Below are 17,212 nucleotides of genomic sequence, written 5' to 3' on the forward strand. Positions count from 1 at the left end.
TTATTTTTTTCCAGCAGCGCATATCGTCAACAACGGTGACATCTTATTTTCATATTAGATAAACATCTTAAACATCGCAACTTGTTAGGTACCCTTTTTTTTATTCTTTCTACTTACATATTTCTGGCCATTGTGCCCGCTCTAGTTTCCTCCATCCTTATGTTCTTAATTTCTACAGATGGCGCACAACCAGAGAGGAAATATACAGGTTTATACAATACTTTGAAAATAGATGGACTGTCATTAGTACAAAAACTAGTCAAGATGGCAGTAATGTTAGATTGGTAGATGCCCACTAAGATCTTTAGATTAGTTCGGGAGATGTGAACTAATTTACCTAATGTGTCTCTGAAGCAGTACCGTGAGAACCAAATTTTATTAACCATAACTTATCACACCCTTCTCACGTGCTAAATAACCTCCTATTTTTTTTTACAATAAACCCGGAAAACCATATGATGTTAAGGCGGGCATTAACAATTCTGAAACAACTACAAACACAGACTATTGATATTCATAGTGAAGCCAGGCAGTTAATTGACCAACATTTAAGACTGACTGGCGAAGATACGACTCTATTATGTCTCCACCACAAAAGTACGTTTTTAATTTTTTTTTTAAGAAATTGAAAAAACAAATATGTATTCATTTTATCTTGATATATTCACTTGTATATTTTGTAAGTATACTGAAGGACTTAAATTTTTACTGGTGTTTCTGTTTTGAAATATGGTATTCTGTGTTTAAGTGTGTATAAATCATAAAACATACATGTACTTCCTATCACCAAATCCATCTCGGGTATGGATTCAAATACAGACAGTGTAGGACATAAACAACGGTTAGTATCCCTTACATTTACTTTATAGTTCTTGTGTTCAAGTTAATTGTCGTTAGATCTGGGACACGCGACGCTGGCTGCCTGGCGATACGTGATAATGGAGACCAGTTTTAAATATTCAGCACACGCACACACTTTCTAGCCACACCTACCCAACTCCACACTACATAATGACCAACACACCTGTCCATTTCCACACCTCATGTATAATTTGAATACCTGACCATGCACAGTCACCCAAAAAAGTCCTGTCGCGAACCATGAACCCCGAGTTTCAGACTCTTGAATCCGAAGCATTTATGGACAGAATAATGTATCAGTGTCTACTGCTTCGGGTTCACGAGTCTGAATCGTGGTTCGCACAGGACTCTTTTGGGTGACTACCTGTATACCTACCAAGACGGACACCTCCCTAAATCTTCTGAACAAGGAAGTATAACGTGATGCAGAATGAATAATAAATGAGTAGAGAAATGCTTTTGCATGTAAATAAAATTTTGACTACCTTAATTAGAGTAGTTCAATACTTGAATAAATGTTCTTAGCTGATTAACATTTCAATTTTTGTATATACAGTATTTAAGGGTCAGTTCAGGGTCTGTACACACACACATACTCACAGTTATTTTACCATAGTTAAGCCCATACACAACTTCTCCAGGCTAAATTAGATTTCATTTAGGCCAAGATAAATAGTTTGCGTATCTTTGGATAGATCAGTATTACTTAGGTACGTTGTCTGCCCCCCTTAGAGTTTAGCGTGGTCCATTTGTGAAGTGTTTGTGTTAAGTCTGGTGCGTGTTTTACCACTCTTAGTCCTCGATAGAAACACATTAATCCTAGACTTAGTTTCACTCATATTTTTGTGATAATTGACACGAATTATTTATGATTTTGTCCTAATCGCTGTTAAGTGGGTAGACCTTGTAAAACGCGAGTATATACAATAATTTATTAGTATATAAATGAAGGTTGAACACGCCGGTTCAACACATAAAATATATTATTAATGAGAAAAGTTAATATCGCTGACAGTCAATATATGACACACTCATGAAAGCAGGGCTAAGGATGTGAGGCAAGACCATCGCAAGGTATTAGATTTTTTTTTTTTTTAGATTGTCCACGGGGGTTAGTTTATTGGGCACCCCCTTACATCCTATGGAAGGTGAAGGCAGGTATTACCTGGAGCTGGCGGACGCTCGCCCCACAAGGGGTTACAGCTCAGGGTTGAAGAAGCCGCAGGTCCAGAAAACTGTGAGGGGTAATTTTTTCGGAGTCAGAGTTGTGAACTCATGGAACAATCCGCCAAAGAGTGTTATGACGGCACCGAGTGTGAGCTCTTTCAAGACCAGACTTGACAAGCACTGGAGCCGGTGCATGCCCAGTACTTGCCAACAGTGTGTAACAGACGTGACGGATCGCCCAAGCTGCTAACGAGCCGGTCAGTGGTGTACACAATGCGATGGAAAGTTTTTGGAGTTGTGAACCAAATATAATTCTGTTTAATAAGACAATTGAAGATTAGGCACCCCAGTTTATTTCACTTTAAAATTAACCACCTTAACGCTTACCTAACCTAACCTCAGGAAATGTTAGAATGTTTAATGACCAGGTAAAATAAGCTGGACTGCCTACTCTTCAAGTGATCTGCACAAAAGATCTGATACCGTGCACCTGAAACTTTAAGCTCTTTTTATGGGAATCAATGGGAATGATGATATCTGTCCATGTTCTAAACGTTAAGAATACGAATGCAATTGTTATCTGGGTAAAGGTGGGGCAGACGGTTAGCACAGGGAAGCATTTATATATTCCGTTCATATTTTCCACAGTTGTTCTTTGGATGATACTGAGAAGTAAAATCCTATCCTTCGATCATAAATTACTTGTTAGTGGACAGGCATGGAAGAAGAAGGATATAACGAGCTAAAGACACTGCAAACACTGATCATATGGTAGTAATTTCACGTCTCTACTTCTTTTGTGGGCGAAGAAATTAATTATTTACCGTAATTATGGTGCTGTAGGATCTCTCATGTCAGTTTGGCTTTGTTTACAGTGGTGTGAACATTGATTTTGTTAGTCTTGAATATTTTGCATTTTTACATTATTAGTCATTCTGAAATTTAGTTACATATTGATATTTTGCGCAGTGCAGTGTTGATTTAAATAAAATAATCTTGAATTACACCTAGTGAACTTAAAATTTTATTGGTGAAATTACTGCATCAAGCATGGGCCCCTTGAAAGGTGATTTCTCCTCCATCCCCACTTCCTTCTCCTCCACCCCCACTTCTAATTCCCATCATCATCATCAACCAGGAACCTTCTACATACACACCTCAAAGTAAGTGTACTTTACTTCTTATTTTTTTTTTTTACTTTGCATGTACTTTTCTGTGAGCTGGAACCAATTTCCCAATATCCCATTTTAACAATGGATTCGGTTAACGAACGACTCTGTGGAACGAATTGTGTTCGTTAACCGAGGGACCACTGTATACAACAACCTCATCGTCCTGGGATGGTTGTGTGTGTGTGTGTGTCCTGAATGAACTGTAATAATGGCATTATCTTGATATAAATAATGTACATATGAATGAATCCATGAATCATTAAGTAAATATATGTATTGATGTAAGAACTTGTATTCAAATGTAAAAATCCTTGTACAGGCTGCTCTCATATATACTGTTGGTTATGTCCCTCAAAAGGCTGGTACACTATGAGCAACAGTAGTCTATTATGGTGAGCTACAGTATGTTCCTAGCACAACTAAACTCTCCGTTTTGATGATAATACTGCATTGTATCAGTTCTCCATTCATATATTACAGTAGACCTTCGCCAACCATTGATTCTGGGTATCCACGGTTTTTACTCTATACCATTTCACCAACCGCTGCATTGAATTTCGAGTATCCGCTGATTAGTATGGCATCGTTTTCCTTCTGTGTTCTAATGTATTCCTCCGCAAATGTAAGGATTGAATAAAAATAATACTAATAAATAAAAAAAACTGCATTGCCATGTGGCAATCATTTTGCTAAGGACACTCTCCTCTCCCACGGACATAAGAAATATTTATTCTCTCTATGTTTTTTAAATTATGAAAGAATAAAATTACATACATCTACCCAAAAATATGAGTTGAAAAATAACAATAACACAGCTTGGTCCGGTAGAGGGAGAGCTAGGAGGTTGTAGCTACAGGGACAGTCTAACTTGGTGACCTGCCAATTTCATACACACACGATCACTTCACACATACACACCCATGCTCTTCATTTTTCTTATTTTATAGCAACATATCATCTCCATAGAGATGTATTGTAAAATTTATATTATTATTTAATGTATATTAAGCTATTTTATATGTATTATTCAGTAAAGGAATAGGCAACTTAGTTAGGCTTGTGATGAGTTCTATCCACAGCCATGGAACCTAACCCATTTCCCATAATCCATCCATGAGGTTTTCAGGAACCTAGCCCCCACATATGGTGAAGGACTACTGTACAGTAATTGCAATTTAATTAATACTGTGAAATTTATTGAATGAACATGCTCAAGTAAGAGCCTTAGCCAGATATAAACAAAGTGTGGACAGTAAAAAGAAAACCACTTATGCACAAATCAGGTTCTTGTGGTGCAGTGGTACATGAGGGGTAACCTAAGTTTGTCTAAAATTCATAAAGGAAGCCATGTACAGTACAGTACTTAATTTCCTTCCCATTTCAGAATAAAATTGAACATTCAATGTATTAATCTTTCTGACTTCATATGCTTTAATTCATGTCCCACCATTTAGATAATTTAAGACCTTTCTCCCCCAAGACTTGATCAATGTGTAATGCCTGATGTTGTTTGTGGATACAGTTCACTTCATTTCATAAATCAGAGGAAAATATAAAAAAGACTTGTAATAGCCCCAACTCATTCCATTATCACAGTTACAGTGGCTGGTAAAACTGTTTACAAAATATAAAATGTGGATACTTAAGACTGTGTTTGGTAGGGGATTACTGTACTGCCAAAGGCATTTTTTGCACACAAGATCTTTATATCATGTATATAAACTGTAGGATGTATGGAAAATGGAAGACTATGCGTATACTCACCCAATGTACCATCATCCCTTCTGTGTCATCTGGAAATCCATGTGAGAAAGCTTTAGTGAAAAATTGAACACATGAAAAGCATCAGGTATATGTGTACCAACAAATCAAAACACTTTATACTGCCAGCTGAAAAAGCACAGTTATGGTGAAGCTTGTAATGGAAGTCATTTTATTTCCAATTGAACTTTAGGTCAGTCAATCAAACAAAAATACTAATTGAGTAAGGCATTGTGCATTTTTAATGAAGAAAAGCTATATTGTATCACAGAATATATTCACATTTACATGATTATCTATATGATCATCCATATAAACACTGCAGTTTTGCATAAAAAAGTATTATATAGAATGTCATACTAAATTGGGATTATTGGGAAATAGCATGAATTTAAAATGGTCTGTGTGTAGGTACAGTACAATCAGGCAGACAACACACACTATAAAAGAACTGCATCATCACTAATTTAAACTAACCTAATTAAGGTAGAATTTGGCTATGATAATTAAGAATTCTTTAAGTGAAAGAACAAATTTTACTATATAAACTAATTTCTACAAAGTTATAAGCATAAAAGACAATATTTTTCCTTATTTGGCATCAATGTCATTGTATTTTAAGGCTCAGTCAGATTGTTCCTAACAATATGGTACATTATTTATACAAAGAACAAATTTAACATCAAGTAACTGCTATTGAAATTAAGCTGAGGGTAACAGGAACATACTGAAGAATATAACAATGTACATTATGTACTGTATACTGTATATATATTAGTGATGTATGTCACATCCACACAAAATTTAACATCTACTTTCACACCTGTGGGATGCAGATGTATACTATTTACCATATTCTATTGTTGAAATTTGAAGCAAGACTTTCTCATGATTCTCATCACTCACATGAACAGAATTACAAATGAAACCATGACTGTAGCAGGTATACGACAGTAACTACACACTCAGTTGTGCTGCCCGTGTGACACCTGTTTTCAAGGTTTTTTACTTTCTTATTTATGATGGAAGACTAAATCAGCTACAAGAAGACAAAGCAGAAAACACCTTTTTTTTTTTAAGCATAATTTGCTACTCGTTCAATTCAAATACTGAGACTTCAGCAGCTATTCACTTGATCTTTAATGTAACTGTGGCATTGACTTAAGTTTATTACTTTCCAATGGGTGGAGGTTGGGGACTGCAAGAAGAGTTGGATCCCTGTCCCACATCCTGGTAACACACAGTCGTATGGGGAAAAGTTGTCCAAAAAGATAAGCATGCATGCAAGTGATTATTACAAAATAAAATGAATTAACTTGTGAGAAAATGGGCCAGTTTTAAATGGATACTTAATATTTATAATCAAAAGTCAATTATTTAATTAAATATGAATTTTAATCATTATATTATCACCTTAGACATTTATGCATAAACATCTGCATTCGCACAGATGTCAAAGTTTAACATCTGCAGATGTCTAACATCAGATACATCACTAATACACTACATATACTGTAACTATGAGAATGGACATATACATTTACAAAGACAATGAATGCAGCACTTGAATACTTTACAATAGTACATATGTACATAATGATCTTCAAATACAGTTTGCCAAGATGTGTGGACCACAAAACAACTCCAAGAAATATTGCAACCACAGCTGAACTTAGATAAGGGTGACAGCACCAGAGTGTAGTAAGTGGCTGATAGGTTTGTAGCGCATCAGATGTTGACTGCCTTCTTCTAAGTCTACCTCCTCATCTCTGTAATAGGAACACTTGATCAGAAAAGTTTTATAAATGCTGACCCCAGTCTCTAAGGCGAGTCATTACTGGTCTGAAAATGGTGACTAAAGAATCCACGTGTGTCCTAAGAATATTTAGACATTATTTGTAATCATACAAACAAAACCTCCATCCCAGATTACAGTATTGTGCTCTGTGATGACTTGAATGCCAAATGTTTCTCACTGTATTTCTGCAGAATAAACCTACAGCAGAACATCTTAGTTTAATGGAAGAATGTTGCAAAGCTATGTGTTGTTAACTCACACCTACTTCTTTAATTGGTTTTGCAATCCACTAAAACAAACAAAATATAAGTATAGGACCATTTATATAGTGTCTCAATATCCAGAGCACTCCAAAAACCAGCCATGTTCTGGACGAATTAATTAAAATAAGTGTCAAGTAATTTCCGGGCCGAGTGGGGAAATTTTCATCTGTTCCCCACCTGTGAGCTATGGTATATTACGGCCATTTTCTTCATTTTTTATTCATTTACATGCACACAACATTACATCGAGAAAGTGAACAAAATATATAAGGTGAAGAGGACAAAGGGTCTGCCGCACAGAGTGCCGTTGCTAAAGAAGAGTGTCCCAGCAGGGCTACTTTGCTAAGGCGAGTGTTGAGGCAGCCAGCAGCCCTAAGACTGTACCTCAGAGTGTATACTAACTTGTATCTTATTATTAATTTTTTTTATGGTTTCATTATCGCTGTTTATATGCCCACAGTTCTAAGCCTTAATGTTACAGTGTACAGTTAAAGATACTTTTAGGGTCAATCTAGTAATCAGAACAATCTTCACAGCCAGTTACAGAGGGTTTAAATTTTAGGCTTGGCACTCCAAATTCTGGGGAAAAAAAATAAAATATCCGGTAACCTCCAAGCATACCAGATAAATGGTCCCGTACCTGTAATCTTTGAATACGTTAATCTTGTCGTATGTGTGTTGTGTGTACTGAACAGCATAACAATGAAATTCTAGACAGAAATTACTGAAAAGACAAAGACTGTGAGAGAAGCTTCATAATGAACCCGTCAAACCATGTGGTCCCAAGTGTAACTCCATCATTCATACAACTACAGTACTGTATGTGTACATTCACAATCAGCAAAACTGTAACTGCAAAACTTGCATTTTTTTTTTTTTTTTGAGAAAATTAGTTAAATTATTTCATGGGTCATTAACCAACTTAACGTTTTTGAAAACTAACTAAAACAGGCATTTTTTTAAATTCCAATCTAGAAACAGGTATATATATATATATATATATATATATATATATATATATATATATATATATATATATATATATATATATATATATATATATATATATATATATATATATATATATATATATATATATATATATATAAAAACGGCATCGGTAACTTACAGTACAGTAATTAACTATTGAATATAAATGAAACTTTTTGATGAAAGAAGTTGTGAGTAGCAATGAATGAATAAAATTCACTTGGTACTGTATCAAATATTTTGAACAGTAGAGTACATGTAGAAAATACTGGTCTTACCTACTTCAGATAGCGAACATGAATTACAAAAGTTGTTACCAGATTAGTGGAAAAAGACAGAGAATGAGGGTTTGAACTTGTAGATAAACTTTTAAAGGTGCTACTATAGCATGCAGTCTATGAGATATCTTAAGTCTAACCTAACTTAATGCAACCGCACACTATAGTAGCACCCTTTTAATCTTGCCTTCCTTCTCCAGTCTCGTCTTCAAGTAACACTCCTTGAGTCTCCTGTTTGGCTCTGAGGAAGATGTAGCTGTCCATATTGGGCTTTACACTCATCTTGGCAGCATCAAAAGTTCGAAGGTTCTCTGGTACATGTTGTAACACGAGGGACTGGAAGTGCGATTCAAGACTTGATATATAGCTGAGGACAGAAATGTTTCATCTTAGTATATCTGTGATAAGTGATTATACTACACACACACAGACACTGCTGATAATAATGCAAGGTAAATGATCAACTTGCATCTGTAAACCCCTATTCTTCTTTCATCTTAAGTGAAAATAATATACAAGCCTTCAAGCGCTCCAGTCCCAGCATTCCTCCTGGTGTGTCACATTATCATATACTGTACTGTACACCAGAAACAAATGGTCTTTAAAGATTGACATATTGCGAGGATGTTGATGATGTACTATATTTTCAAGTCCCTGTTCCATCAACTTACTCAACATAAATGCAATATAACCAAGTTAGTTATAATAATGATAAAAATATACATTGGTATAGTACTGCACAATACATAAAATATTCTTAAAAAGGCTGTTTCAAGATTTCTTTAGCTATTCTCAAGATGACATGGAATTCGACTATACCTGTACTGTATTACCTTGCTATATTAACTGTAATAATTTTCTTTATCTAGTATAAAATATAAAGTCAAATATACTATACTGTACACATCTATATTAAACCAGGAAGATCATCTGCCACTTTCAACTAAACTATCAGGCAGTGAGTTAAAAAGTTTACCTACTCTCGGGCATAAGCAACTTCATGTGGTGAGAGGACTGCCAGGCTCTCCTCTGTGGTGTTGGCTTCCTTCTCCAGCAGATAATGAGCAAATCTTTCAATTTTTTCAAGTCTGACACGAAGGTAGCTGCTTATTATATATCTTATTCGATCTATCTGCAGGGAGAAATTTTACGTATCACCCATTTATCAGCATTCTGTAAACATTAAGACACTAATATATATATAAAAATAATAGGTATAGCTAAGGAGGTATTGTAATCTGAAATATTACAGCAAGGAATCAGAAAAGTAGAATATAAATGCTGTACCTATAACACAGTAATTCAAGATGCAGCACAAGCCAAGTCTCACAGGTTCATAATATTGGGTGCTTTTTGCCACCTTAAATTCAAATTTTATCTCAACTTACCTCCATTTTGTGAATAGCTAATCGAAAGTCATGCTTCTTGCATCGTTTTAGGTTTTCAGTCATTTGATTGATCTGGTCAAGCATACAATCCACCAGTTCGCTCTGATGACGTTCCAGGGTAGGTGAAATCCGCTCAGTAATCCATGCCTGAAAACAGTGTACAGTACAGGATAATGTTATACCTTTAAACATTTAAAGATACCCTCCCCCCCCCCCCTTAAAAGAAAGTACCAATGAATGCCAGGATAATTTTAATTAATCAATCCAGTATTCAATCATGTCCTATAAAATAACTGATACATTCTTTTCTTTCTTGTCTAGGTGTATATATCAGGTAAGAGAGCAGTTAGGTTAGGTTAGGTTAGTTTAGTTTAAATCTAAATACGGAGATGACCGAAACTAAAATTTTACCGTATTAAGTCGCAAGGGACAAAAACCTGCTGTCACATTAAGTCCCTGGAGGGTTTGTGTCCAAAGTGTAGTGCAGACTGTCATTATTGTGAATATGGACGTTTGGTATTGATAATGGAGCAAAATCACCATGACAACGGTAAAGTTAGGTCAGGTAGAAATTAAGTCAGGTTTCCTTAGATTTGATTGGGTCAATTCTTTTTATTGTTTATATTCTGTACCCACAATTTCCCTCTCGACTTCAAAGCTCTACCCACTTTAATCGATCAAAATCGTTGGTAGTGGTGGAAGGGTCATATCGCCATAACATTATTTCCGCCAAAAAGGGCGGCCAGTCTTTTAAATCACCATCAATTACTTAAGAAAACCTATGATTCTCGTGTATGTATTCGACCGAATCTTTAACATGAAAGTCACTGGAACTCTATGAAGACTAGTTAAACGTGAGTGATAAGAGCTAACCATTGTTACTATACGTACATAACAGTGCAGCCAACACAATACAGTGTACCGGTAACGTGTTAAGCTTACCTCCTCCAATTTCTGTAAAACCTCTGATGCTGTCATCGCCTCCCCCTCATCGCCAGAGCCTTCAATAATGTCTTCTTCTGAATCTGACATTTTGGAGAAAAAAACTAGATACAAATTTATGACAATGTCCAGCACTCAACAGTGGTCGCTTCCTGCGGTAGAAGGTAAACAACTGATATTTGGCGCCAACTACCACACCACAACTGACGGCTTAGTACCGCCCTAAATAAATAAATAAATGGATGCATTATATATATATATATATATATATATATATATATATATATATATATATATATATATATATATAGAGTCATCACGAATAGTAGACCGTCTCACACTGAATAGAAAAAACAAACACTTTTATTAACCAAGATTTTTAAATAATGCGCAAACATCTGCACTTTCCAGGACGGACTTTGTAATATGAAACCAGGACTAAACAACACAACCACATAACATTTATGCACCCAATAGGCGGGTTTTCAGTGAGTGGTCCTTTTTTGGTTTCATCTCTCTGCCTTGAGATTTTCTTCTGCGAGACTGTCAACAACAGACATATTTTATTTAATACAACTATACACTATTAATCCGTGCAGTGGCAGACCTAGGGATCCTGTAGCGTACTGTATTGTGGCCAGTAGTCAATTATCTTTAGATGTCTCTTATCTATTTGTATGGACACACAACGTACGTACATGTAGATATCTCACACTCAGGAATGAGGTAGAATTTTTTTTTTTTTTTACGGGAATTAGCCCACCCGGGCACAGGTCAAACGACCCACAATGGAGCCTGGGGGGCGAAAAAACAAGAACGGAAAAAAATTTAAAATATAGATAAAAAGGTTATACTGTATTAATCTACACCTCGAAGATGTCGGAAAACCAGCTTTTTAAAGTGAGGCAGATTGTAAGAGCATGGAAACACAGAAGAAGGCAAAGCATTCCACAGTTTGGCTGTGTGAGGAAAGAAGGAGGTACTATAACGGGCTATTCTCGTGTGACCGATATCAACAGAGAAATGGTGGGCACCGCGGGCAAGACGTGTGTTACGAGCCCATGGCCTTACCGGCGGTACACAGGATGCCAAATCTCCTGAACATTGCCCGTTAAAGTACCTGTAAAAGAGAGAGAGTGAAGCAACATTGCGGCGAAGAGAAAGGGGAGAGAGATTGTCGACTAAAGGAGGAGAGTTTATAAGACGAAATGCCTTGGATTCCACCCTATCTAATAGTTGGACAGAAGAGCCACCCCAGATATGAGAGCAGTACTCCAAGTTAGGACGAATGAATCCCTTATATACTTGCAGCAACTGCTCAGGAGTGAAGTAGCTGCGGCATATGTACAGCATTCCCAACTTTCGGGAGGCAGCTTTAGTTATACTAAGGATGTGTGATTTCCAGGACATATTGGAGGAAATGGTGAAGCCTAACATATTTATTTCTGAATTTGGCAGGATGATAGCGTCCTGAAATATAATTGGTGGGAGATCGTGCAATTTACAAAATGCAATTGGTGAATATTGAGTTTTATTACTATTGAACTTAACCAAGTTTCTACCTCCCCATTCAGAGATGCTGCTCAGATCCGCGTTGATAGAAGTAATGATATCAGTTCTAGAAACAGATCTAGTTTGAGAGTTAAGAGGAAGGGGAAAATGTGAAGAAGAGTGAAGAGTAGAATAATCAGCGTAAGAATGGATAGAATTAGTTGTAGTGTGAAGTAAATCATTGATAAAAAGAAGGAAGAGAGTAGGTGAAAGAACAGAACCCTGTGGGACACCACTACTGGTAGAGAAAGAGCGGGAGATCGATCCCTGGACAACAACTGCCATGGATCGGTTCTCAAGGAAGCTAGAGATGAGAAAACAAAGAAACTGGTTCACAAATAGGGTGGTAGGTGAGTGGAACAAGCTAGCAACTTTGTAGTAAGTGCTGGGACGCTGGAAAGTTTTAAAATGAGGCTAGATAGATTAATGGAAGAGTGAGTGGCTGTAACTCTTGAAAGGAGCTGCCATGCACAGGCCAACCGGCCTATTGCAGACTCTTTATTTTCTTATGTTCTTATATGCCTCGGAAAACATATAAAGGCAGGAACTTTATTTTTTCTGTGGGCGTCTGACGACTCGGAAGAAAGAAGTTCGTTTGTCAGTCCTTTGCAGTTTACCGCATTATAAATGTTTATAAACAAATACTGTCGTGTTGTGTTGACATGTAAAGCTAAAATGGTATTGCCCAATGTCCGAAGTTGGTTTTATTGGAAATATATTACCATGATGTTCTTTTTTTCTGAAGTACAGTTCCTTTATGAACCATGCATGAGCAAATATTTTTATTTTTTACAAAGAAAACTGAAGGGTGGACTTTGTTGGCACGTAGGCTTTGTTGGTTAACTTATTTTTTTTCCAAGCTTGGCTTGATATTTCCACACTGTAATTTATTATATAGTATAGATACATGTATTTTATGAAAAGTGTGTAAATATGTCTTTCGTTTCGCCCGAAAAGTAATTGTAAGCAGCAAGGTCTGTAGAAGCTTGGTAAGCAGTAGGCTACAGGAGTGTGAAGTTCTTTCAATAGCCGAGTCATTCATTGAACTTTTGGTCCAATTTTCTGTTTTCCTAGTTACTGTACCTCGGATCAGTACACTTAAACGGCATCTTAACACGTGAATAAAATCTATTGCCACATTTTCGCAATCTTTTGACCCTGACTTGAGTGCTAGAATCCCAGAGATGCCAGACTATCGACTGCAGTGTTAATATCTCACATACATGAACTTCTTGTGTGTGAGCCGGTGTCGCGCGACAAACCTCTGCTATGCATGCGAACCTAGTTCATGAATACTGTATTACTGTAATAAGATTTCTGGCGATACTCCTTCCGCCTTGGTTGAGTACTTGTTTTTACTTTTTTACTTTTATCCTCTTCACCACTGATCGGCTCTCGTTAGCCGCTTGGGCGATCGGTCACGTCTCTGATTGATTTTTTCAATGCTAAACAATTTCCGTGTTCCCAGGGAGAGCCAGAGAATACTATAGCATGGTAAGTTAGGTTAGATTAGGTGGTAATGTGCGACAGAACTTCCTGGCAAAACTCGCGCATGAGCTTGTCGTAAGGTTTGTTGTCGCATGCCACCGGTGGCCAGCACACCATATACCTAAACATGATGATGTCTGGCTTAAGGTGCGGCCACACGCGCGTACATTTTGTCGTCAACATGTGATCAACAAGACGAAATGAGGCACAGGGTTCCGACTCTTGGTAGGGTGCGGGTGCGTGCACTAGATCGTATAAATAAGAAAAAAAAAGATAGGAGTTTCCTCTTGTTGATCACATGTTGGCGACAAAATGTACGCACGTGTGGCCGCACCTTCACTTTGGCGAATTTGTGTTTACATGGTTATGAGTTTCATGCTTATATAATATACAATACCAAGCATCCAAGCATACATCCCACTGGCTTGCATGCATTGAGAGATGGCGAGTAAACTGTGGGCTTTAATCTGTAATATCAAAAGTGCTTTGGTTGCTTTGATTTGGTGTGGTAAGTTTGGGAGTCACAGTACTTTGATATGTTGCGTTAGCTTTTGTCGTTGCAGTATATTGTTGATGAATGTGCAATAGGTAAAGAATGGATAAATATTTCGTTGAAAGTAATAAAGTATACATACACACTGTACTCTTTTTATGGTAATATAAGCTGCTGTTTTATTGAAGTATTATCATAATTATCAGATGACATTTTTTTAATTACTCTACTTCATAATGTTGATGTACACCAAAGGAGGACCCTTTACTCTTTACAATACACGACTACGTTTATGAATACTTATTGCAAATGGCGCCCTATAGGACCCTTGAAAAATCCTGGGTTCGCCATTGATTCCGAGTTGGCATAATTGTAAAGTTCCATAGTTTAAATCTCCATGGCTTCACCTGGAAATAATTATTGAAATATACAGATATTTCGTTGAAATATAGACATTAAGAATGTGTCAGATATAAAAAAAAATGTGGTGTGTTACACGAAGTAGTGACAATTACCGATTAGCGATAACTTCTATGTATTTTTTCCATTAGCTTATTTTCCCTATTGTTTAGGGGTATTAGTGCACATATGAAATAATGGAAGCATAAATAATACAAAGAAAAAACAAGTGATATTTTTATTATAATTGAACTCATTCGAAACAGCGATTAATGGTTAAGAATTTACATAAAAAAAATGTGGAATGTGTTTATCAGAGACACGTCACCCGTCACTAATATGTTTATTTTAACAGCAAATACAGCAGGAAAAAAATAAGATACTGTAACATACAAGGCATTCCTAACACTCGTAAAACATAAATAAACATAGGCTGCCCACATGTATCACGGCGCCACAAGACCCTGAGTTGTTTACATCAGGCTATAGCAGGTTTATATCATATTTACGCATGTTGATTCAATAAATTTTACAGTGTTAATTAAATTTCTGTTAATATATGAATGGAGAACTGATACAATGCAGTATTATCATCAAAAGGGAGAGTTTAGTTGTGCTAGGAACATACTGTAGCTCACCATAATGGACTACTGTTGCTCATAGTGTACCAGCCTTTTGAGGGACATAACCAACAGTATATATGAGAGCAGCCTGTACAAGGATTTTTACATTTGAATACAAGTTCTTACATCAATACATATATTTACTTAATGATTCATGGATTCATTCATATATACATTATTTATATCAAGATAATGCCATTATTACAATTCATTCAGGACACACACACACACACACACACACACACACACACACACACACACAACCATCCCAGGAAGATAAGGTAAGGGATAGAACAGAAGGTAACAGTTATCAATGAGATATACGGGAAAGAGGAAAAAAGTAAATTGAGGAGAAAGACTCGTGAGAGGAAAATTGTTAATCTAATCCTGTATATATTATATTTCAATACCATGAGTCAGAAAGCGGATTATTTTGTTAGTTAATCTGCAACACACAGCATCACATGAGTCACAAAGGGGATTTATTTGTTAGTTAATCTGCAACACACAGCACCATAGAAGGTTTAGAGGTTATTATCACATATATTGGTGTAAAATAATTAATTTTTGTATTTCTTTAAGGTTATTTATTATTATAATTATTAATATTATTATTATTATTATTATTATTATTATTAATATTATTATTATTATTATTATTATTGTTATTATTATTATTATCAGTGTTGTTATTATTTTATTTTTTATTTTTTATTTATTATAAATTTTATTTACTATGAACTAATTATTATTATTACATTTTTGCCCAGGGCCCCGATCTGTGCCAGGGTGGGTTAATCCTTGTAAAAAATATATATTTGTAGAGCGGACTGGTGATGGTGGAAGAGTTTTATGTTGGTTGTTGTGTGGTGGAGTACTGTAGTTTTGTGTTGGTTGTGTGGTGGAGTACTGTAGTTTTATATTGGTTGTTATATAACTCACCTGAGATACAGGAGTCATTACTTGCAGGGAACCAGGTGCCATCCACGCACAGTAACAAAATTCCTATAACGGGGGGGTAGACTTCCAGGCCATTGTCACACTGGTAGTAGAGAGCATAGACTTCACCTGACTCCCTGCTGAGAGTCTCCCTGAAGGTGGCGTCAATCAGCTGCTGGGGAGGGTCGGGTGTGCTGCACGGCTGGGAGTCACTGTACCCAGCTGTGGAGGAACAATACAGCTGTTTGTGTACGACTGCCTGTTTACCACACCCTCCCTATGTTCACTCTGTTATTCAGGTTTGTCTCATTTTTCTTACTGTACTCTTCAACAATTTATGCAGTTGTTAGTATGTTTACTACTATTTATCCCAAACAATTTACTCACATGCAAACAATATAGGAATCTCTCATAGTCAGTAACTTTAGAAAGACAAAAGGTGATCCATATTCTATTACTGTACTATAAGACACCTCTACAACAGTGTAGTAATGGTTCCCTCTCAAAATAACATCTCTATCAGTTTACATATTTATATCTAGACTAGAGAATATAATTCTAACCTTTCTTTAGTCCCTGATCAGTGTATCATCCTTGAGAGCTTACCAGTGCAGTTCCCAGGGTTGTCCCAGGTGGTGTCCCAAGGGAAGACCAATAGCGTGTTCCTCTGGTTGCTCCACACAGAGTCAGGTTGGTCGCAGGTCCACACTCGCACGTTGTCCTCCAGCTGGTAAAGTGTTGCCCCTGGTACTGGTGGTCTTGTGTTACCTGACTGTGTAATCCCACTCAAGGCAACTGTTGTGCCACTTGTTGTACCTCCCATGACACTTGTTGTACCTCCCATGACACTTGTTGTACCTCCCATGTCACTTGTTGTACCTCCCATGTCACTTGTTGTACCTCCCATGTCACTTGTTGTACCTCCCATGTCACTTGTTGTACCTCCCATGACACTTGTTGTACCTCCCATGTCACTTGTTGTACCTCCCATGTCACTTGTTGTACCTCCCATGTCACTTGTTGTACCTCCCATGTCCTTGTTGTACCTCCCATGTACCTTGTACTCCCATGTCACTTGTTGTACCTCCCATGTCACTTG

The 17,212-nt window shown here is 36.7% G+C and overlaps 2 protein-coding genes across 2 annotated transcripts; both read right to left on the bottom strand.

The window, feature by feature from the left end:
• Positions 1-5,176: 5,176 nt before the first annotated feature.
• LOC121864189 (DNA replication complex GINS protein SLD5-like) lies at positions 5,177-10,803 on the bottom strand. Its single transcript, XM_042363200.1, has 5 exons — positions 10,621-10,803; positions 9,679-9,825; positions 9,271-9,422; positions 8,478-8,657; positions 5,177-6,730 (listed from the first exon to the last, which is right to left on the bottom strand). Exons 1-5 carry the CDS (start codon positions 10,708-10,710, stop codon positions 6,634-6,636), a joined length of 666 nt encoding a protein of 221 aa, XP_042219134.1. The 5' UTR covers positions 10,711-10,803; the 3' UTR covers positions 5,177-6,633.
• A 5,147-nt stretch (positions 10,804-15,950) lies between these two features.
• On the bottom strand, positions 15,951-17,140 carry LOC121864190. Its single transcript, XM_042363201.1, has 2 exons — positions 16,720-17,140; positions 15,951-16,335 (listed from the first exon to the last, which is right to left on the bottom strand). Exons 1-2 carry the CDS (start codon positions 17,123-17,125, stop codon positions 16,025-16,027), a joined length of 717 nt encoding a protein of 238 aa, XP_042219135.1. The 5' UTR covers positions 17,126-17,140; the 3' UTR covers positions 15,951-16,024.
• Positions 17,141-17,212: the final 72 nt, after the last annotated feature.

Source organism: Homarus americanus, unplaced genomic scaffold, assembly GCF_018991925.1.
Source record: "Homarus americanus isolate GMGI-L3 unplaced genomic scaffold, GMGI_Hamer_2.0 scaffold26351, whole genome shotgun sequence".
Taxonomy (NCBI): Eukaryota; Metazoa; Arthropoda; class Malacostraca; order Decapoda; family Nephropidae; genus Homarus; species Homarus americanus.